Genomic DNA, 21,545 nt, shown 5'->3' with positions numbered 1-21,545 from the left:
TTTTTTATTCCTCAACTTAGTATCCTCTGCACTCTTCTAATACAACAAATGTAATCTCAGCAGAAAATCCATGTTTCTGGAAGGAGCATGACACAAGTTATGAGCAAGAGTTAAAGATCAGGAACAGTCTTGGAACATATTAGGCAAGAGTCATTCATCACCATTAACTGGTACTTAAGTATTGGCAGAAGACTGACTAATGAATATGAAAAAAAATCCAGTTAAGTCTTAATGATAGATAAGTTTTTTGACATGTTGTACAATCTAGGAGCCAATCTTTCAGTTTTCTTTCTTTTCCATTTGAGAGAAAATAACCCAAGGGATGTTTCTATACATTTCTTTGCCTTAGAAGAGGGTCATCACATACAGTCAATAATGTGATTCAGCTGTCTCGAAATTTCAGGGAATTCAGTCAGCCTTAGTCAACTCAGTAAGTCTCCTGTGTCTGACAAATATGCTCTGTCATTCACAACCCTCAAAAGCTACATTTGCAAGTGTTTCTTTAATCAGAAGCTGTAGCAAAAGTGTCAAAGTTTTTCTACATAAAAATCCGTGAAGGTAAGGTAATTTAAGGAAATGTTTTAACAGGTAAACCAAAAACCCAAACAGCAAAGAACAGTCTGAGGTTTATCTAACCCTCTACTGGTAAAAAGCAATGGGGCATGAAACCAGAGATCACTGAACCTTAAGTTCTATGTTTGACCCAACTGTTTGTACTTAAACCAGACTGAAGAAGTCACTTCTGTTGCTACAAGTCAGCAACATGCCAGAGGGACAAGAGCTTCACCAGCGCTCCATCATTTCTCCCTTTCAACGTGACAAAGGTAAGCTGGCCTCTTACAATTTAATTTTTACATTTCTAGAGCTCAGATACGTGAGCACAGTTTTTCAAAGACAGACTATAAACGTTCCCAGGGAGTTTCCTTAGCAGGCATAATTGACCAAGTGCTTTTATTCCCCGCTTTGGTGGCTTTAAGAACACTCTTAACAGAGAACAAGAGATGATGTCTACTCACATTTCCTGTTTGAAACACATGGGCTTCTTAGACTGCCTTTCACAAAATCTGTGCCCAGAATTAACTAGAAAAATGCTTTTCTAGAATTCAAGTGTAAATACATGCTATATAAAAGAACATATGTCCTGCAAAACCAATAAGTATTGCTTAGACTGAGAAGTCAGATCCAGAATTACATAAATTGCACTCAGCCTGCTGCATTTCCATTTGACCACAAGTTAACATGCTGGATTTATAAAAATGCCTTTTTTTCCTTTTCTAAAACAGTTTAATTCTCTTTACCCCCCCCTCCCCGCCGGGCTTGGTTTTGTGTTGGGTTTTTTGTTTGTTTGTTTTGATTTTGTTAAAGTTAATACTATACCAGTACTGCAAGGAGACAAAAAAAACCCACCAGTTAATACACAGAATATTATTTCTGGTTCATTTAACACTTTATTAACCATTCAGAAATAGATCTATAGAATAAATTCAGTTGGGAGGAACCTCTGGAGGTTATCATGACCAACTGTGCACTCAAAACAATTCACATACATTTGTTGTCCAATTAAATACAGAGAGAAACAAATCTATTTTCTCTCTCCAGCGCTCCCATTTGGATTAGGATACTACAAAGAGACACTTGTAACAGAATTCTTTGCTATGACACATTCAACTTAAAAGAGCAAAAGAAAATTCCCATCCAGTTTTAGCATAAATATTTTTGTGGCCTCCTCTAGTCATAGTTACAATTTCAGACAGGCATCATCCACTTGGAGCAGCTGGATGTCTGCCTTTTTAAAAGGATGATACAAAACTCCCACAAGCAGGGAATGTAATGCATGAAAAGCTACAAAAGCCCCAAACCTTAGCTAAGACTAGAAGCCAGTCTGTTCTTCAGTTACCCAAAGTGCAAACTCTTATTCTTTCCCTAATGCTCCCCATCCAACTCCATCACATACACAAAAAATGCACATATTGCCCACTTTTCCTCAACGGGGAGGATTTACCAGATCTCACACATTTTTTAGTAATTACAAACCAGTAAGTAATAAGACAAAACTTAGTTTCGTAAAGGTATTTTAAGACTAAACTGGAAAGACTAGTTTCACAGTATTATTCTTGTCAAGTTATAAATATAAAAAAATCAGTTTCTGCATCAGTATCAAAGTCAAAAAAAAAATATCTTAACTTCCCCCACTCTAATACAACATTTCTCAAATGTCCTATTAACTACATTTGTTAACCCTCATTAATGTACTCAACTAAGCAAAGCAAACCTACGTGACACCAGTCTAGAGATGCTAGTATTTCTTGCATGATTTGGAATTAATGTATCATCATCCCAACTTCCTTTCCCCTGAAGCAGGCAGAGAAAAGCAATGTGAACAGTTTTCTATCTGGAAGTGACTGATATTTGCAAGATGTTCAGAGTATTCCTGGTACACAGAGAATCTCCACCAGAAGTCTCAAAAACTACATAATGAGTTGACCTTTTATGTGCAAAAGCAGTTTTTTGCAGACTGAATGTCAGCCTTAGGCTTGTTGTTGGGCAATTTATAGATAACTTTAATTTCTTTTTGAGTTAAAATGATGATGATCATCAAGGTTGTTCCAAGTTGAATTACATGTGAGCAAGGCATTAAAAAACACACCCCACACTAGAATCCAGGGAACAACTGTGATCAGGAAGTCCACTCCTTATGTGATAACACCTTTTAAAGGTGTTATAACTAGAAACCTCTTGTGATATACTTTGTCTTGTGATGGTACAGCATTAAACCCTTGCTGGTTGCAGATATTCATATTGTAAAGCTTTCAGCAACTTTTAAAAAGTGAGTTATCCTGGAAAAACTATCCCCCATTTGCTCCCAGAAAGCAGGAATGGTCTGATTATCAGAGAAACAGTTAACTAAGTATTGAACTACTTTATGACTTCCAATAAAGCACAATTGCTTTGTAAACAGCTCAGCTACACCACCTTTCCCAAAGAATACTCTAGAAAGACCACAAAAAAAAAAAGAAGCAAAACCCAAAAAACCCATCTCACTGCCATCATTCATGCAGTAAACTGCAACAAGAAACAGAACAAACTTGCTATTAACTCAGAAAGACAGTTTGAAGCAGCCAAACAATTAAAACACTTTAGCGTAGATTTGTAGGCTGATTTGTTTGCCTGCTCTGAAAAAAAACACAGAACTCTGTCTCCAGGTTGCTAAGAATGGCACCAAGCTAACACCTAAGGAAATGCAGGGCATCTGCAACAGTCACGTTACAACTGCAGCTCTGAAGTTGCCATATTTACTGCCTTAATGAAAAAGCCGAATGTTTCATGGAACCCATAAGGAATTGTGTGGTTTCATAAATTCCTCTGTGAACACTATGAGCTTGGCTGATGTGTGGTTTGTCTACACTGGCTAAAGCATGCTTCCAAATAAGTAACCAATCTGGAAAAATTGGCCAATGCCATTGTTTGAGAATAAAGCTATTTACTGGGAAGCTTTAAGTTCCCATGGGGCTTTATTTTAGAACAGCTTATCCAGTCAGTTCCTCATTGCAGACAAACCATTAAATCCCATCACCCTGAGTACTGGAATATTCCTAGGAAGTAAAGAAGTTTACACGAAGAACTGGACTTTGATTATCACATTGCATTATAGAATTACAGCACAGGAGCAACAAGTATGAGAACATCTCTATAAATTAACTGTGAGGTGAGAGAGACTAAAGAACAATTCAGATCATGATGGGAAAGCTCCTAACTTTATCCAGTGTCATAAATTTGTATGCCTGCTATAGCTCAAAGCAGGGATGTGAGGGCACAAATAACTCACAGAACAGAATAGTTTCCGCCTATTAAGTTCTAGAAAATCCAGATTCAGAATCCAGTTTAGCACTTCTTTACATGTTTGCTGCAGAATTAAACCAAGAAAAGCTTCACAGTCCCTACCATTTACTTTTAAACATATACTTTCCTCCTGCTTGTTCTGAATGGGCAGTGTTTATAAAGCAACCTCTGTTCAATCAAAAGAAATATAGAAAAAAAAATTATAGACATACCCATCACAGCAACAGAAGTAATTGGCCTGATTCCTTAATAACTTCAGGAATACCGAAAACAGCCATGAAAGCCCAAACAACCAGGCAGTTTGTACTAGTTTGGCCAAAGTTTTGCCAATACTCAGTCTACCAGAAAACACACAAGCACTGGTAAGAAAGAGCAGTTTTATATGCAACATCAGTAAAAGCAGATCTCGGGACAGCACGAAATAAGGTTTTACAGGTAGCACAGATGAGACACCGGCTCTGTCAGCCGAGTGCATCTGGGAGCAGGAGGTTGTATGCCAGGATCCACACACACGCCCATCGGGAGAGGCTCTGCTCCCATTAACCACCGTGAGCCCGCACAGAGCCCATCCCAAGAACTGCCGGAACACATGGATAGAAAACAGCTCTGTTTCAGGGGTGGAGGGACCCACACTGGAAAACAACAACCCGCTATTCCTCCTCTCCCAGGTCGCGTCCCTGGGAGCACCCGGAGCCCGGGATGTGCCGGAGGAGCTCTCCGGGCTGAGCGCAGCGCCCCGAGCCCCGCGGGTCGTGCTGCCCCCGCGCCTGCCGGAGCCCCTCGGCCCCGCACCGACCCCGCCTCACTCTCTCTCTCACTCACCTCAGAGCCGCGGCCTCGCCGCCCCGGCCCGGCCCGGAGCCGCCGCCCCGCCGGGCAGCGCCCGCAGCGCTCGCCGCCGCTCCGGCCGCCCCGCTCCCCTCGGGCCGTGCCTGTGCCCCGGGCGCGGGCGGCAGCGGCTCCGGCAGCCGCTCCCCGAGAGCCGCCGCCTCCCGCACGGGAATAACAGGAAGGGAGCGGGGCTGACCCCGGATGGGGAAGGCACCGCCCGCCGGAACGGGAACCGCGGCGGGGGGAGGCGGGCGCGGAGCCCGCGGGGCCGGAGGGGCCGCCGGAGCCGGGCGATCGCGGCGGTGGGTGCGGAGGGGACCGAGGGGACCCGCGGGGTCGTCCTGCCCCGCGCTGTCCCCATTTCTTGCCATAAGGTCCTAAACACCCCCGTGCCCGCGGTCATCAGAGCGGGTCTGACCCAGCCCTGACCCTTCTCCCAGTTGGATCGCCAATTTTCTTTTACAATCTGAGCTGCCACTGGGATCGAGTCGCTGTACGTGAGTCTGGTGTTGTCAGAGCGGCCTGCCGAGTGGATGCCCGTACAAATTGGAAATGGAAGAGAAATCTGTAACATTTAAAATACGCACACCCAGCTGGTTTGGGTTTTCGGGGCTGGGGCACGTTGGTGAGAGCCAACAAGACGCAACAAGTGAGGATGGTATTGAGGTGGTGACAGGAAGGAGAGAGAGGGATAACCTGAGTGATTAATCATCAAGGCATCTTGGTTAATCGCTCTGTTTTCAAGGGACATTTATCCTTTCATCAAGAGATGGCATAAGCAACTTTTGGAGCCAGGTGTGAACACGGTGAGGGTATGGGTGAATTCTCTTCCGTGTTCTGAAGAGAGCCTACAATAGAGCTGGAGAGGGACATTTTACCAGGGCTTGGAGTGGTAGGACTAGGGGTACTGGCTTAAAACTGAAAGAGGGGATGTTTAGATTAGATATTAGAAAGAAGTTCTTTACTGTGAGAGTGGTGAGGCCCTGGCACAGGTTGCCCAGAGAAGCTGTGGATGCCCCATCCCTGGAAGTGTTCAAGGCCAGGCTGGATGGGGCTTGGAGTGACCTGGTCTAGTGGAAGTCCAACCCAAATCTTCTGTGATCCTATGGTTCTATGAATCTGATAAATGGTATGCTTTAAGATCTAACAAAAATTAGTGACAATGAGTGCATCTAACTGATGGATTCCCGGGTGGGTTGGCTGATGGAAAGTCTGGGCGATGGTTTCAGCTTGTAGTGACTTCTCAGCACTTTCCTGTTCCAACAAAAAGGGGAAAAAAACCAACAGAAACTCCATATGCTTTTGAAACAGGGTGGCCCGACTGTACGGGTGAGGCCTTTGGGTGGCTCGAGGGGAAATTATTACTCATTTTGGCTGCGAGCGGCGTGAATAAGCTGAAGATGTTTATGTATGCAAATCAGGCTAATTGTAAATCCTGCTGCGAAAAACAGGATCTAAAATAAATAAATAAATAAATAAATAAATAAATAAGTAAATAAAATGACCTTGTGCAGTACCACAGCTGAGCACTGCAGAATATTCGGAGCAACTTTCCGACGGCGTTGCAGCTCGCAATGCCGTCAAGTGTGTGTTACAGGGAGGCTGTTCCGAGCCCGGCCGGCCCCGCCTCGCCCGTCCCGCCCCGTCCCGCCCCTTGGCCGCCGTCACTTCCCGCAGCTGCCGGCTCGGAGCCCGCCGGCCCCGGCCCTGCTCCGGGGGCACCGCACCGAGGGCAGCGCGGGGCCCGGCCCGCGGTAGGTGCGGGGTGTGCGGGGCGCGGGTTCTGCGGGGCCGGGGCTGCCCGTGCGGTCGGTTCGCTGCCGGGGGGTGGCGGTGCCGGAGCCCCCCGGGGATGCGGGTGCCCGTCCCCGCCTCCCCGCGCTCTGGGCTCTGCGCTTCCAGAGCGGTGCGGCGGTGCCAGGAGCTCCCGCTCGGGTCGCGGTTGTTCCGAGGCGGTCGGTGCCCGGGCTTGTTTTTTCCACGTTCTCCATCCCCCCAGACTGCAAGGCAAGCGGCTTGGCAGGGATGTCTGCTAGGAATCGGGATTTACACCGTGGTTTCTGATACCCCATTGACGTAAGAGATGGTTCTGGGTTACTGAATGTGTGCCCTTATCAGTAGATCAGTAGAGGAGGGCACGCATCAATGTAGATGGTAGAGCTGTGCGTGATGCGTGTTTGTTTGGTGCTGTCTTCAATTCCTGCAGCATTATAAAACAACCTGCCTTTCAGGATGAAGGTCTGGAGGCCCAGTCCGTGGCCAGAGGAAACTTTCTGGCACAATTACCTTAGGTGATGTCCATGTTTTGTTTTCTTTGAGAAGCACTTCCTTGTCTTGAAAATAAAACAGTGAAACTCACAGCTTGTTCATCATTTCTGTAGATTTCATCACTGTTGTTAGTTGCCTCAACTGCATTTAGAAACTAATTCTGGTGGGAACACAGATTTCTCTATTTGGTTTACACCTACGGCCAAGGAAGGTCACATTGTGCCTTCCCCATCAAACGGTGCTCAGATTTGAGGCCAGACCAGCTTGTTTCCCAGTACTGTGCTGTTGTCAGAGGTTGCTCCCCATTTCTGTGCTGCCAGCAGTGCCTGGGCACTACCAGGCCGTGGTACTCGGGGCATGAAGTCTGGGTCTCCTCCTTCAGTGCTGCCCTTGGGATGCCCCAACCTGAGAGGAGGGAGGCAGGCTGTGTGCCCTTGCCTCCACCCAAGGACAACTGGCATGGAATGGAAGCGTATTCCAGCCCATGCAGTGTGTTGGAGAAGGCATGGCTGAGCTCTGAGAGGTGCTATCTTGAGGCAGAATGTCTGCTCAGCTCACCCTGGAGAACTGCAGGTCCTTACCCTGCTTTGAGCTGTGCTGTTAGGAGTCCTTGGTGATGGACATTTCTCATTCCTTTACTGTGTCCTAGTGTAAAGATTTTGCAGCTTCTTATGTGAAGGGAAAGGAGGCATTAAAAGTGTTCTTTTACCTTTCCCTGGACAGAGTATCTGTAACAACCAACAGTGGAAGGAGGATTAAAGGGACATGTAATTAAGCTGAATTTGAGTGATTTTTTTTTTTTTAATATCAGAAAGAGGGAAATCAACATAATTTGAGCAATTTCAGTGATGAAAGAGCGCTGTCAGAAGATAGTCGCATATGCCAAGTCAAGAAGTTCTAATATTGAAATTGTCCATGCAGCCTTAATTTTATCTTCAGACTACTGCTTACTTTAAGGAACAGTAAATGACCTTAAAGATTTTCTAAGAATATTACATTACATCCTTTCTCCTGTGGGTACAGACCCTGTAAGCACTGAGTCCTGTCTTGTATATGACAAATCCCATTTGTGACAGTTGCAAGACATGATGCAACAAACGCTCATGCAAAATTAAGCAGATGAATCTCGATTGCCATTTACTGTACATCTCTTTATGTTGTTCTATAAAGTATTTGGCTATACTTTACTCCCATTTTAAGGTAAGAGGCCCATTATACTGGTGTAATAAAACTCTGAAATTAGCTGGCATGCTTACCTGCTTGCACAGTTGATCTAAACTGCCTTGATAAGCCTGTGTTATGATATATTTAACCATCATGAATATGAACTCAGTCCATCTGTAGTCCCACTGAAATTAATTAGTCTACAGAGTACTAGTTGAGGAAACTAAAGATAAAAAAGTTTCTTCTGTTTGGTTTAACCAGGAACATATATGCTGAAAGTGGGAGAGAAGTTAGGTAACACTCCAGAATTTACACTGCTGATGGATTATTTGCATCACACAATTCCTGTGTGCCTTCTTCCTTCTTTGTGGTGGATTCCAGCTATTTTTCATTATATCGGTTTTGATTTGTTTTTTATGGTTACATCATGTTAGTTATAGTTAACCTGGAATTTCACAGAGCCTTGCTGGTAAAGGACTATTCTAAACAGGAAAACTCCTCATGGCTCTATTACTGTCTTAAAACCTTGTCCCCAAGGCAGTGCATGCTGCTCTTTTTAAAAAATTATTATTACTATTTATTATTTTTAATTTTTTCCTTACCTGTAGTTACTAATAATAACTGAACTGCCCCTAGTCTTGCATCAGTGTAAGTCTGGGTTTGAGGTAAACATTTCAGAAATGTTTTTGTCACTTGAGTGCTTTAGTCCCACTGATCTTTTTTTATTGTGATCTTTTATTTTTCCTAGTAGAACATAGATCTCTCTGGGAAGACTTTCAAAGATAATACAGTACCTAAAATTGCAGGTATCAACTGGGATTTTCTATAGCTTTAGTGTAGAAGGTATTTGTGTCCAGCTAATTTTAGCAGATCGAAAATCCCGGAAGTTACCTCCGATAAATGCTATTTGCTTCTCCAGGTTCCTAAATGCCTTTGAATTCGAACTCTGTTTTCAAAAGTGACTAATTTTCCAGAAGTGTTGGTTTAAAATGCAGATGGGTCTCATTATTTGCTTAAACAAATGAACAAAGCCCATAGGATAAACACGGTTGCTGCCAATGCAGCCCTAGCTGGAAGTGATCTGCAAAGGCCAAGATAATGCTGCTCTTGATCCCAGTGTGGCAGTGAACAGGATTTGTTATGATAAGAAGCTAATAAGACATTAACAAAAGTAACTGTGCCTTGATTCATAATGTGAGTGTTCTGCATTATTATAGGGATGTTCGTCCGGGCTTTATTTAATTATAAACATTAATTAAATAAATCTCTCAGAACCTCCTGTTGGAAATGTAGGGCTAGTTCTAATAACTTGAATTAACTGAGAAATAATTGAATAAAGGTTAATATGAGATAAGTTCTGCATTTTGTAGCAGAAGATGCAGCTTTAAATGCTACACTGGTTGTAGTTAGTAAAGGAAATGTGAGAAATAGCTCAGGGTCATTCAAGAGAGCCCTTGGGAGCTGACTGTGTACAAGATGTGCTCCAGGTGATTCCTACTCTTTCTCTTTTGTTACTGGAGAAAAGTTACGTGTAGAGTATCTCTCCTCTGGAAAGTCTTTGTGAGTATTTGAGGGATAGATGTTTATGTGTTTTCTATCTACCTATATATAATAAGCCTGCTTCAAACTATTTTGATTCTTTGTAAGTCATCATGGCAGTAATACACTGTAATATTTGTTTAGGTCTTGTAGTGTGAGTTTGTCCTTAGGCTCCCAAAAAAAGGATGTGGCTAGTGGTGGTGTCCTTCCCATTAACACAGCTTTATGTGCTGTGCTTGTTGAATGTCACCACTTCTTGTGGTCATGGAGCAGTGGGGGGGTGTGCTGTCAGTCAGGTACTGTGGGTGGTCAGGAATCTCCCACCTGTCCAGGAGGGTGCCATGGGATCCACTTCTTACACAATATCTTTTGATCTGTCCCCAGTTGTGGGTTAAAGGGTTATAAACTAACCTTACCCTGCTTGGTGTTGTGAAAAGGCACAAGGTAGAGGCAGTGGTTACAGAAGTTGCCTCTGGATTGTCAGTGTTCCTGTTAGCGCTGCTTGTTTCAGCATCTGTGTCTCTCTGGTCTAGGTCTGAAGACAACTCCCTCCTCCTCCTTCAGAAGTAGCATGCCCACAGTCTTCCTGGCCAATGATTCTTCTACAGCAATCAACACTTCTTCCTCATCCTGAGAAGCCTTCATCTCTTCCTATGTCAGTGGCTACAAGGCCAAGAGCCAGCTCACCACTGTCCCCACCAAAGTCTCTCGGACTGGGGCCTTCCTTCCATCACGCACAAGAAGAAGAACTTGTAAAGGTGGTGGAGCAGGACCCTATGCTGGAGGAACTATGTAAGCCCCTGTGCTGTAAGCTTTGCAATGTCACCCTGAATTCGGCCCAGCAAGCCCAGGCTCATTACCAGGTAAGGAGAGTAGCAGGAGGCACAGCTTTTGGGGCTCTGCTGCATCTGCAGCTTGTGTAGACAATCCTGTGCCAGTGTGAGCACTGCCAGCAGCGTTGCTGTGGCAGCACAGAGGGAAGTGTGGGCTAATGCACAAGGACTAACTCAGCTTCTCGAGGGGGTTTTCAGTGCTGCCTTGGGGTGGCTGCACATCAGTAGCAGCATTTGAGTTGGCTTATCTGGAGCTACCTTTGCATCATCTAATGGACTGAAACTGCTCTTTAGACATATCCTCACCCTGCTTGGATTTGTTGGTTGTCCAGACATGCTGCAGTGCTTTCATTTAAGGTATCATCACTGGAGCTTTTTGCAAAAACTTTGTCCACAGGGACAGAGAAGTGGTACCAAGATGGCTTGGGTGAAAAACCAGACACTTGTGATTTTCCCTTTGTTTTATGAGACTTATATTTCACCTCTACATTCAGTAACATTGAACTTGATTCCAGACATGATTTTGTGAGGCCTGGACAGATTTTTTTTTTCTGCTGGATCCAGGTGTGCCATTAGGAGAGGGGCTGCTGCCTTCTGTTTATCACTTTCTGCTTTCTGAGGCTACACACACCACTGATCTGGGGGGGCCATTTATGCAAGTGCTCTCATCACTGGGGCAGCTCAGACCAAATTCATTTTGTTTGAGCTGATCCGGTTGAGCTGCCTGAAATGGGGTAGGAACTCTGCATATGCTTCTTGCTGAGAGGTCGAATATGTCAGCCTTGCAGTACCCTATTTTACTAGCACCCTCTCTGCCTAGTGCTGTATTTGTGTGAGATGTGGAAATAGTGACTTATCCACCCATGAATCAAAAGAGGGTTCTCCATATCCTCAGGATACCACACACAGATCTCAGATTTGCAGGTGGCCCTGAAAAAGTGGTATCCTGTTAGTTTGGGGGTAGGTTGAATTAGTGTTACACTCACAATGTCTGATTTCTGCCATGAGGGTACAGGTGTGCATTTGTACTACAAACTTGCATTTATACCTTACTGTGCATCCACAGTGCATATACATATTCTCATATAGCTCTACCAGGTTTCCAGGACACCAAGAAACACAAAGAACTATGATACATGTTTTCCAAGGGAAAATAAAATATGAAACAGGGGGTTTTTTTACATTCAATCTCATGTTTTAACTCATGTTTGCAATCTCCTGAAGAAGAGTGTGTGTGTGTGTGTGTGTGTGTGTGTGTGTGTTCAGGCTTATCCAAAAACTTGCAAAGCCATTAATGTTTCATGTTTAAAATACAGAATAGTGGTTTTAAGTGAAATGGAAACATATTGAGAAACTAATTGTAACCTTACTGAGAAAATCAGTTGAAGAGGAGGCCGAGTCATGCTAGGTGATGAGCATTTTGGAGAAAGGGAGGGATGCCAGCATCTCTCAAGTTCAGAGCTGTTATTTTCTGAGTGACCTGAGCTGCCATCTTCATGGCCACTTTCTCATTTTGGTTTCTGTATCATTTTTCATTCAGTGTAGGATACTATTGTTAGGACAGTGGTTAATCTGAGTTCTCTTTCCAGGGTAAAAACCACAGTAAGAAACTCCGAAATTACTATGCTGCCAACAGCTGTCCGGCACCTGCCAGGATGAGTAATGCAGTTGAGCCTGCCCCACCTCAGGTTGTCTCCCTTCCCACCCAGGTAAGGCATGGGAAGGGGACTGACATCACACTGCTCACTTGTCACCTAACCCCCAGTAAGGATAACTAGATCTCAGACTTTGAGGATTACTGCAGGAACTGGGAGGGAATTTTCCTTGTGATGGCACAGGATGGTGGAAGTGGCCTGTTGTGAGCTGTTTGCTTTCCTTTGAAGATGCAGATATTGATCTGCTCTTGCAGCACAATATTGGACTTCAAATGTTCTATTTCTGCCTGGCAAATACTTTGATTCCTAGGTAAGTCTGATGTGCTGCTGATTATGGTTGTTTAAAGGCAGGTATAAAACAGCGTTGTTGGAACTGGGTTTGGATGTGAGGGTGTGGCATCTGCTCTGCACAGTCATTCCTCTGTTGTGTGGGGGAAGCCTACATGGAAAAAGTGCTTTGGTGCTCCTACACCCATTGCCCAGGGCTGTTAGCTAATTCCTCTTTTGTTGTTCCTTTTGAAGTGCTCATTCCTGTGTGTAGAGTGAATGGATTGTTCCCTCAGTGATCCAGATTAATTCTGTTTTGGGCACATTAGAGGCAAAAGAGATGATTTTTTCTTTCTTCTAGAATTCGTCCCTTGGGATTGTCATGGGATGTGGCAGCTAACCTGGCTTTTGCATGTGACTGTGCAGGGAAACACAGCTGGACCGCGGGGTTTGAGGCTGTGCCTGTCACTTCCCAAAGCATAAGTCTCTGTCTGTAGGGAAGCAAAGAGCATTTGCAAAGTGGCAGATTGTTCCAGACGCTACTGGAGCCGCCAGAGGGAGACTCAGCCCCGTGTAAATTGGCTTTGCAGCTCACAGATCTGCACTGGGATCAGTGGGGTCCAGTCCAGAATACTGGGACTTGGCTGCTATACCTTCCAGAGTATCTGATGGTGCTTTCTTTGATGGAGAAGATGGTTCACGGCAATAAAAATACCACTCTGTGGCCATGTGAGGGTTCACATTGTAAGACAGAAGTCAGAATAGACAGTGTCTATAAGCTTGAGCAGTATCGAAAGAGATGTGAAAGAAAGTCGACTTGTCAAGTGCCGCAGTGACACGGCTGAGTGAATCACTGCTGCTGCACTGTTTACAAAACACTCTTCCCTGGATGTTACATGCTGAGGAGATGCAGTTGCTGCCCCAATCAGTGTATTGGTCTGACTCAACAGGCAAGGTGTCCTTCATATGGCAGGAGCTACTCATGTGAGGCTGCGTCTATCCTTTGAAACCTGGATCCTCCTACTTGAAGGGTAAGGATCAGAGGTTTGGCAGCTTTGCTATTGGTTTTTTCTTCTTGCTGTGGCCAGGGAGCTGTGTAAAGACAGGATACTGTGGAGAGATTAGGTCCACTGTAAATAGAGAGCACTGGGTCTCCTCCAGTGTGAAAGTCACTATACATCAGCTCCCAGCAGTCAGAAGTAGAGGAGTTAAATCACTGCTGTGATGTAAACAAGTCTCTATGGCTACTGCAGAGGTACAGGGTGTTTGTTCAGATTGTTTTCCTCTCCATCTGAGGCCAGAGATTTGCCCAGATCTCTACGAATTGGCAGCTTGTCCTGGAGGCTGAGGCAGGAAAAATGAAGTTTTTGTAAGAACACTTCAGAGAGAACTCGAGAATGTCCTAATCCACATGCTTTAATTCCAGCTCTCTTGCTGTCTGATGAAGACGATACCGGTCTCAGTCCCTGTGCTTGAAATATTCCAACAATTTAACCTTCCTGTGTTTCACATGCTGTCTCTCCCTTTGCTGCTAGATGGGATCCAGTAAGCCAGGTGGCCGAGTGATCTTGGCTACAGAGAATGATTACTGCAAGCTCTGTGACGCCTCGTTTAGCTCTCCGGCCGTGGCACAGGCTCACTACCAAGGGAAAAATCACGCCAAAAGGCTGCGCCTTGCAGAAGCACAGAATAACTCATTCTCGTAGGTATTGTTCAACTTCATGCTCAGGCTGAAAGCATGTGGCAGTGTCTCTGGCAGTCTTTTCCTCAGAAAGCTCTGAATTGCAGCTGCTCATATTTGTTTAATCTTCAGGGATGCGTCAGAGCTGGGCAAGCGAAGGGCAAGGAAAGAAGGGAATGAATATAAGATGATGCAGAACAGAAGAAATATGTATACAGTTCAGAACAACACAGGTAACTTGGAGCTTGCATCTGTTCTATAGTTGGAATAGTAACAAATAATAAACAGACTTGTTTGTGTTCTGTTTCTGAGGTCTGTTTTATCAGAGACAGGTTGTGAAAGGAGCTGGTCCAAGCTCTGCTGATCCTTCATGAATGCATGTTTTTTTTTCCCAGCTGCTAAAGTTGCTTTGTTTTGTCAGCCTGCTTGTTAGTTCTGTTTCTCAGTTTGTAACTTAATTTACCATCTGCCTATCTCTAAGGCTGCTCTAAGTGGTGACAATTTTCCTGCTTTATTTTCTTGGCAGGTGGCCAGGTGCTTTGACTCCTACTGTGGCACATCAACCTGTACTTGCACTCCCATGACCAGAATGAGAGAGCATGTTAGCCTCCCTCTAAGACCATCTGTTCTAGCGTAGAGTCCTTCCTCAGGTGTTAGACACTAACTTTGCCTCTTTACTATGATTTAAAGAGCACAGCATCTATTTCTCTTTTTCATTTTAAGTTGTTTTATGTGCACGCATTAACTGAAACCCTGATTCCCAGTGAAGCTTGGTTTAATCATGTCATTCTAACCAGTGTCATGTGGAAAAGATAAAGCTTTTAAAGTCCTGTTCAATATAATTTTGTAACTTTTAAACTGAGGCAACTTATTCTAATCAAAAGACTGTTCTGGTTCTGGAATTGGATGGTTAAGGAAAAATAAGAACTGATTCATTACTTAAATTGTAAGACTCCTAATTTTCAAAGACCTATGGATTTGCAGTAAGACTGGGGCACTAAGCCCACTCTGCTACTTTATAAAATTCTGTCAAGTGCTGCTGCCCTGTGTGCTGCACCCCAGTAAATCTGGATATCAGCGGAGAAGTTGTGGGAACTTAAGATTCAGACTCTACACAGTTAGAGAAGCAAATCTCTCTCTGCTTTTTAATCATTCAGTGGGCTTAGAAATTTTCACTGTGCCGCCTCAAGCTTTTATTTCTGACAGATAAAAGAGGCTTTTCCGTTGACTCCTCAGGTCCCTACTTCAACCCCCGCTCGCGCCAGAGGATTCCTCGGGACCTGGCCATGTGTGTCACGCCCAGTGGCCAGTTCTACTGCTCCATGTGCAACGCCGGCGCCAGCGAGGAGATGGAGTTCAGGCAGCACTTGGAGAGCAAACAGCATAAAAGCAAAGTGTCCGAGCAGCGGTACAGGAGCGAGATGGAGAACCTGGGCTATGTACAATGACGCGCCACCCCCGGTCGTAGTTTGCAACTAGAGCAGCTTGTCTCTCGCCTGCTGTTTGCCACATGCCCTGCTTTGTGCTCCATTTGATAGGAGTATGCTCTCGAGCTATACATGTAACACCTGCAAACTTAATGGTATGGTTAGATTTTTTTTCTATCATAGTCGGCAGGATGACGCTGTGCAGGACATGAAGTGTTTTTTGATGTTTGTTTGCTAATTACCTAAGGCTCTTCGTTGTGTTGAGTGGCGAGGAGGACTTGGTCTTCTCCTCAGCCTTCTGCATGAATATGCAAAGCCCAAGAAGTGCTGGGAACTTCTGTGGTTCAACCACATGGGTAGACCATGTGCAAAGCCTGCTCCCCTCTTTGCACACCACAGAGCAGTGCTCCAGAATGCCTCCCTACAGCAGACTGAATCTCTGGGCAGCTTGTAAAAGAGGGGCAGGAGTAGGGCCTGTGAATGTGTGAATTAGGTGGTGTACTTGTCCGCACATTGCTGCTTCTGGCCCCCATTACAGCCCAGAGTAGGTTCTTTCCACATCCTCGTAGAAAGGCTGTGCATACCTCTACTCCTTGGAGGGTCTTGCCTCTTACTGCTTCCTCTGCAATGCAGATTTCGTTCTGAACATCTGACATTGATTTCAGCTGATTAGCCCCATTCGGAAATACTCTCTTCTACCAGTTAGGAGTGAAAAACGATTCTCAGTGTTGTTGCCTGGACACCTTAATGCACCATGGGTGTAGCTCATCTCCCTGAAGAGAGTCTCTGGGGATCTCAGTGGTTAATTAAGTGAATTGGAAAGCAAACCTGCTCAGGTGAGATGTGCTTTGCTCTGATTCTGCCTTAGACTGAGTAGGGTTGAGAATAGATTGGAAGGAACTGTCAGCTGTATTGTCTTTGCATAGTGATGTAGAAGAGAGCAAGTGTTAGTTTCTGGCCTGCAGCTCTTGCTCTGTGAGAGCAGGGCTGCCTGGACCATGGGTAGCAGATATTGGTGTATCCCACTTCCATGCCATTCCCTGGATAAAGCCCAATGGGTGTTATAGAGCAAAGCTGAAATGCTCATTTGAACTAGAGCTACCAATACTGGATGATTTTGTTCCCCCCCTCTTTCTTTTTCCATTTCAGAATGGGTTTTAATTCCATTCCTTGATGTGACCTTGCTGTTTTAGGGACCATCAAAAATCCAAAGTTAGGTAGGATTTAGATGTCAGAGGTGATGATTGTTTGAGTAACAGCTTTTTGGTTCACACAGAAGTATTCATGAAACTTGTTAAGCAACTTTTTAGGTGTAGACAAACTCAAAGGGTGGGTGTTTGTTTTGATATTCCTTAGCAAAAGTAGAAAAGGGATAAAGAGCAGAAGTAGGGCGTTTATTCTTCTGCTTGTTTAGATAGATGTGAGGAGCTGTGAATGGAATCCAGTTCATTTTTTTTAAAACATTGGCTCCAGTGGCAGGTGGCCTTTGCTGGACCTGATTCCCCACTGTGCTGCTGCAGCTGTGCCCTGGTGTAGCTTCACTGACTTCAGTGGCAGGTGCAGAGAGAGGGTCCAGAAAGCATTATAGCTCATGTCTCACCTCTCTTCAGGCAGTGCACTGAATCAAATGCAGCTCCATTGGTTTCAGTAACATTTTACCAGGAATAACTTGTACCTGGTGCATAATGTTTAAAGTAACTCCCCCACCTCCTTTTTTTTTTTTTTTTTGCCATTCTGATCATGCCTCTTGCATTCCAGAAGGACTTTCTACTTGCCTTAAAAAATGAAAAATGAGTAAACTAACAAAAAAATCCAGACAGTTTTTATTCATCCTTCAAATGATTTGTTGCACTTGGCTGCTCCTCAGAAGCTGAGTACTGTTTTCTTTAGCTACCTGAGCATCAGGCAGCCATACAACCTTAATGCAGCCTTCCTAAATCCGGGCAAGGTGAGCTCTTGCACACCAGCCAAAACCACCCCCCTAGATCATTCCATGCCAATCCTTGCTCTGCAGATACAGGCCGAGCAATGGATGTCCTCATGAGTGGGATTCCCTCTCCTCCTTTGTGCAAAACTCAGTTAAATGGGGTTTGTGACTGGAGCACGTTAGGAGGTAGGGGGACAGGTGCCCAGGTTGTAAAGCACTCACTGAGCAGTTCTGACAGCCTGTAAGTCTGTTTCTTCTGTGATTTCCTGCCCCTGCCTCACCCTCTGTGTAGCCTTGAAGAACATTCCTCTTGCCAAAATCTCTCATCAGCCTTTCGCCCTCCTTGTTTGCAGTCACAAGAGGGCTCTGATTTTCTCTTTATGCTCTGTCCCTTGGTTTGCCAGTGTGACCCCACTGTGCAGAGGGACAGAGGGAGTTACATGAGCCTCACCACGATGTGCTCCACCAGAGTGATCCCTGCATTATGATTAAACATCCCTTTGGCTGTAAGTTAAAGCGTGGCGTTTTCCACAGGCTGCAGTTAGTAGCAGAAAAGCACCACTTTGTGAAATAGGAGCTGTAGGTACTGGTGCTGCGTGGCTTTATTGCTTGGGATGAGGAGACATTTTCACTTGCTTTCATGTATCCCAAAAGTCAGCTGTTCACCACTTAGCTTTGGTTGCTGCTTCTGCCTCCAGCCCAGCCATCTGCTCCTCGTTTGGCATTTCCAGTGACTGCTGGAGGTGTCAGAACTTGGTTTGCTCCAGCTGGTGTTTGCTGGTGCTTTTGGGAGGGTGTATGAGGGAGGTGCAAGGGGCTGTTCTTGCAGGTTCCTCTCTGCATGGGGCTTAGTCTGGTTTTGAGGTATGGCTTCAGTCTGCCCTGAACGGAGTCTGCTTTGTTTTGTTAAAGGGATCACAGCAGTGTGCTCATCCTGGGAATTTCAAAGTGGTGGGTTACACAGCAGGTATAAAGCAGACAGTGGAACTCAAGTGACAAGAGCAGGACAGGTTTCCTGTGTAGGAGGAAAGATGTCTTGCTGGGAGAAGCAGCTGGGGTGCACTTTGCCCAGTGCTCTGTTGTGGTTCTTCCTACAAGTGACCGAGGCTTCCTTCTCCCTCTTCAGCATTGCTACACAGCTTGTGATCTTCCCACTCTCCCTTCAGCATAGGGAGTTGTTGACTGCAAAGAGAAAACACCCCCCCTCACTGTTGTTATTAGGGTTCAGGACAATCCAAACTCACACTTGTTGGTAGGAGAAACTGAGTGGGTCCTGATTTTGTTTCTTTTTGTGAAAGCTGTTCTCCAAATTAGCGTTCAAAACACAGATTGAAAACACATCCTGGGCAAAGCCTCTTTGAAATAGATGGGCTGGGGAGAACACTGTACAGCTGAAGTACCATTTTGCAGACACAATTAATCTTTTTCTCATGTTAGACAAAGTACCAAACCCAAGAAACAGGACTTCTGTGAAGCTGTCACATTGGCCAGTAGGTTAATGACCTTTGCTGCTAGAAACAAAATGTAAATCAATGTGTTCATATTTATTTTACTGTACTGACCACTAACTGATTTGTTAATATTTAAGGCATTATGCTGATAGGTTGTTTTTGTTTAAGTAGGAAAATTCTACATCGCACTTTGCTTTTGGATTGGAGCAATTATTTATTATATTTGTGAAAATGTTTTTCTCCCATATAAGTATTGTTTTCTTTCCCTTGATGCAAAAAACCCCACCAAACCTATACAGGAAAACGCACCCCAAACCCAAAAAAACCCTGAACCAAATCCAACCAGTGGAACTTTGTTTCTTTTTATGCTAAACAAAATGGGGATTTCCTTGCAACTTGTTACTAAATGTCCATTTCTAATTTCTTTTTCCTCCAATGGTTCCTTTACTAACTTGGAATAATATTTTTAGAGACATTAAGTTCATGCTTCATTTAAGCATTTCTTTTAAGGCAAGGAAGTAAACCATGTGGAATCCATGAATTTGTGAGGAGTATGAAAGTGATACTGTTTTGTTTGTATTAAGCATTAGCTGTCATTTTGCATTCTGCACTAATGAGTAAATGTGTTAAAATCTTGCCTAACACTGGTCTAGTTTTGACTTTTTCTTTCTTCATGTACATTGAAAAGAACAATAAAAACTTCTGTGGAGTTGCTTAGGATGGTCATCAGTGTAACAAAATGCAGATTTTTTTCTGTAAAGCTGCTTGTCTTTTTTCCTTTCCTGGATGCCCATTATAGGGCATTAGAAGGGAAAGCTATTGCCATAAGCATGAATTCATATTTTAGCTTATTGATGCATGATGTCCTTTTGCTACATTACTTAAATGATGCTCTCACTGTAACCACTGGGAATCTTGCCCGGGTCAGGAGTAAATGAAATACCTGAGCCAAAGACACTATGTTGGCCAGGGCCAGGCAAGGTACATTGCTAAAATTTGTCTTTTACTCCTGTGTTTGGATTACAACACTCTCAAGGTTTTGCTTTTTGAGGACTGAGTAGCTGGTTCTTCAAGGATTTGGTTTTGCTCCCTTTAAAATAGTTTCAAGTATGTTGACTTTAGTTGAGTAGGAGCAAGCCTTGAAAACCTTCAGGAATTTCATACTGCTGATGTTTTCTCTTTTATGTGTTTTTTGTTTTGTGCTTTTTAAAAAAAAATTTACAACCACGTGTACAAGGATGCTCTGGATGAGATGGACATCTGCTGCTAGTTATGGAAAAACAAATGCCACAGTTGCCAAAGGATAACAGAAAACGGAGAAATACAGTTTCTTTGAAGTTAGTGGCTAAGCTTCTCTTATTTTGAGCTAGGCTGGCTTCTTTACCACCTGCATAAAGTTGGAAGGGAAAATAAAATCCACTTTGAAATTAATGTAGTCAAACAGTAGTTCTGGGATCTCTCCTTTTAAAAACGTATCACAAGTAGAACTGTCTTTTTACCTGAAATATCTGCAGGTAAGGGCAGGACTGTGGATTTTTAAAAATAAAATCAGTCTGTGTTTTGCAGGGGAAAAATTACTTGATTTAATTTCCTTCTGCATCTGTACAGCAACACCATTTGCAAGTGCATGTTTCATCTGGAGCCTTCTTGTCAGGTTGTTTTGTTGTTTTGTACATTTTTCCGTATTTTCTTTATATTGTACTGACCCTTGTGAGGGAATACTTGATTAAAATGATTTTTTTTTTCTTCTTCATTATATAATAAATCATCTTGCTCTTACTATTGTACAGCCTTGTGTTTGGTATTGCTACTGCTCACGGCTGGACTATGCATGACTGAGTTGATTTTAGCCTAGCATCGAGTGCAACTACATGAATATGCTTTAACACACTGATAAAGGAGTATAGTTCGGGGTGGAATTTGTTGCTGTGGAGGAGGGTCATTTACTTTCAGCTGTTATTGAAAGCCAGCTGAGAGCTGTCTGGCTTCAGGAGGGGTTGGGAGTGCTCAGCATCTGGCAGGATGGGAGCCAGAAGGTACAGGAAAGGCTCTGTTTCCGTTTGCTTTCCCCTTGAGAAGACATCACAAGCTCTGCAATAGCCCCAGGCTGAACCACGGACTGACTTTCAACTCTAACTGTGAAAAGGTGGGGACAAGCTGAGCCCCACCATACTTACATTTGCACATTTTTTTTTTTTTTTTACCAGTGTGCTCTCTCCCTCTTTCATTACTTGAGGGCTCCAAAAGAGCATATGCTTATGCAGCATAGATGACTTTCCAAACAAAAAGGACAATCTGAACTGGAGCCTCGGAAGCAGAGAAAATCTGGTGGTTTTGAGTTCAGCTCAGGTAAGAGAAAAGCGTTGCCCTTCCTTGGTGCTGCAGCCATGCTGTTGGTGCAGTGACCTCTTGACCTCAAGGGCAGTGTCCTGGTGGCACACCTGACATTTGGGATGTGTGACTGCTGTTGAGGCACAGCTCTGGGTGTATGAGCAGCTGTGAACAGGGATGTGTCCCTGCACTCCCCTGTCCTCTGTTATTCAGGGCATCAGACCATTAGAGAGACTACCGACACTGGTGGAATTATCCTGATTTACCATTTGGGATGAGAGCTGCCTCAGTGCTTAGGTGACTTCTGTGCTAACAAAGCAAGAGGCTTTAT

At 44.2% G+C, this 21,545-nt stretch overlaps 2 protein-coding genes across 5 annotated transcripts in view; one reads left to right on the top strand and one right to left on the bottom strand.

The window, feature by feature from the left end:
* PIK3CA (phosphatidylinositol-4,5-bisphosphate 3-kinase catalytic subunit alpha) overlaps nt 1-4,738 on the bottom strand; it is a 41,733-nt gene extending 36,995 nt beyond the window's left edge. Inside the window, exon 1 of the mRNA XM_051782281.1 lies at nt 4,663-4,738. The gene's annotated coding sequence lies outside the window, so the exon portion shown is untranslated. The remainder of the gene's footprint in view (nt 1-4,662) is intronic.
* ZMAT3 (zinc finger matrin-type 3) lies at nt 526-20,672 on the top strand. 4 transcript variants are annotated; one of them, XM_051782289.1, is made up of 6 exons: nt 526-824; nt 10,176-10,505; nt 12,065-12,184; nt 13,933-14,099; nt 14,211-14,311; nt 15,315-20,672. In XM_051782289.1, exons 2-6 carry the CDS (start codon nt 10,236-10,238, stop codon nt 15,524-15,526), a joined length of 870 nt encoding a protein of 289 aa, XP_051638249.1. In that variant the 5' UTR covers nt 526-824; nt 10,176-10,235; the 3' UTR covers nt 15,527-20,672. The 4 variants fall into 4 exon arrangements, with proteins under 4 accessions (XP_051638249.1, XP_051638252.1, XP_051638251.1 ...); XM_051782292.1 differs by lacking the exon at nt 526-824 and adding an exon at nt 4,887-4,973; XM_051782291.1 differs by lacking the exon at nt 526-824 and adding an exon at nt 4,983-5,164.
* The last annotated feature ends 873 nt before the right edge of the window (nt 20,673-21,545 follow it).

Source organism: Manacus candei, unplaced genomic scaffold (genome assembly GCF_025592945.1).
Source record: "Manacus candei isolate 608988 ecotype Guabito, Panama unplaced genomic scaffold, ASM2559294v1 h1tg000015l, whole genome shotgun sequence".
In the NCBI taxonomy this organism is placed as follows: Eukaryota; Metazoa; Chordata; class Aves; order Passeriformes; family Pipridae; genus Manacus; species Manacus candei.
This window is presented reverse-complemented; position numbering and strand designations above follow the sequence as displayed.

Excerpts from the sequence above, each read along its gene's own strand:
- ZMAT3 (XM_051782289.1), top strand. The coding sequence starts at position 10,236 with ATGATTCTTCTACAGCAATCAACACTTCTTCCTCATCCTGAGAAGCCT. Across the intron at positions 12,185-13,932 it reads TTGTCTCCCTTCCCACCCAG|ATGGGATCCAGTAAGCCAGG; the intron begins GTAAGGCATGGG and ends CTTTGCTGCTAG. Across the intron at positions 14,312-15,314 it reads TACAGTTCAGAACAACACAG|GTCCCTACTTCAACCCCCGC; the intron begins GTAACTTGGAGC and ends TTGACTCCTCAG.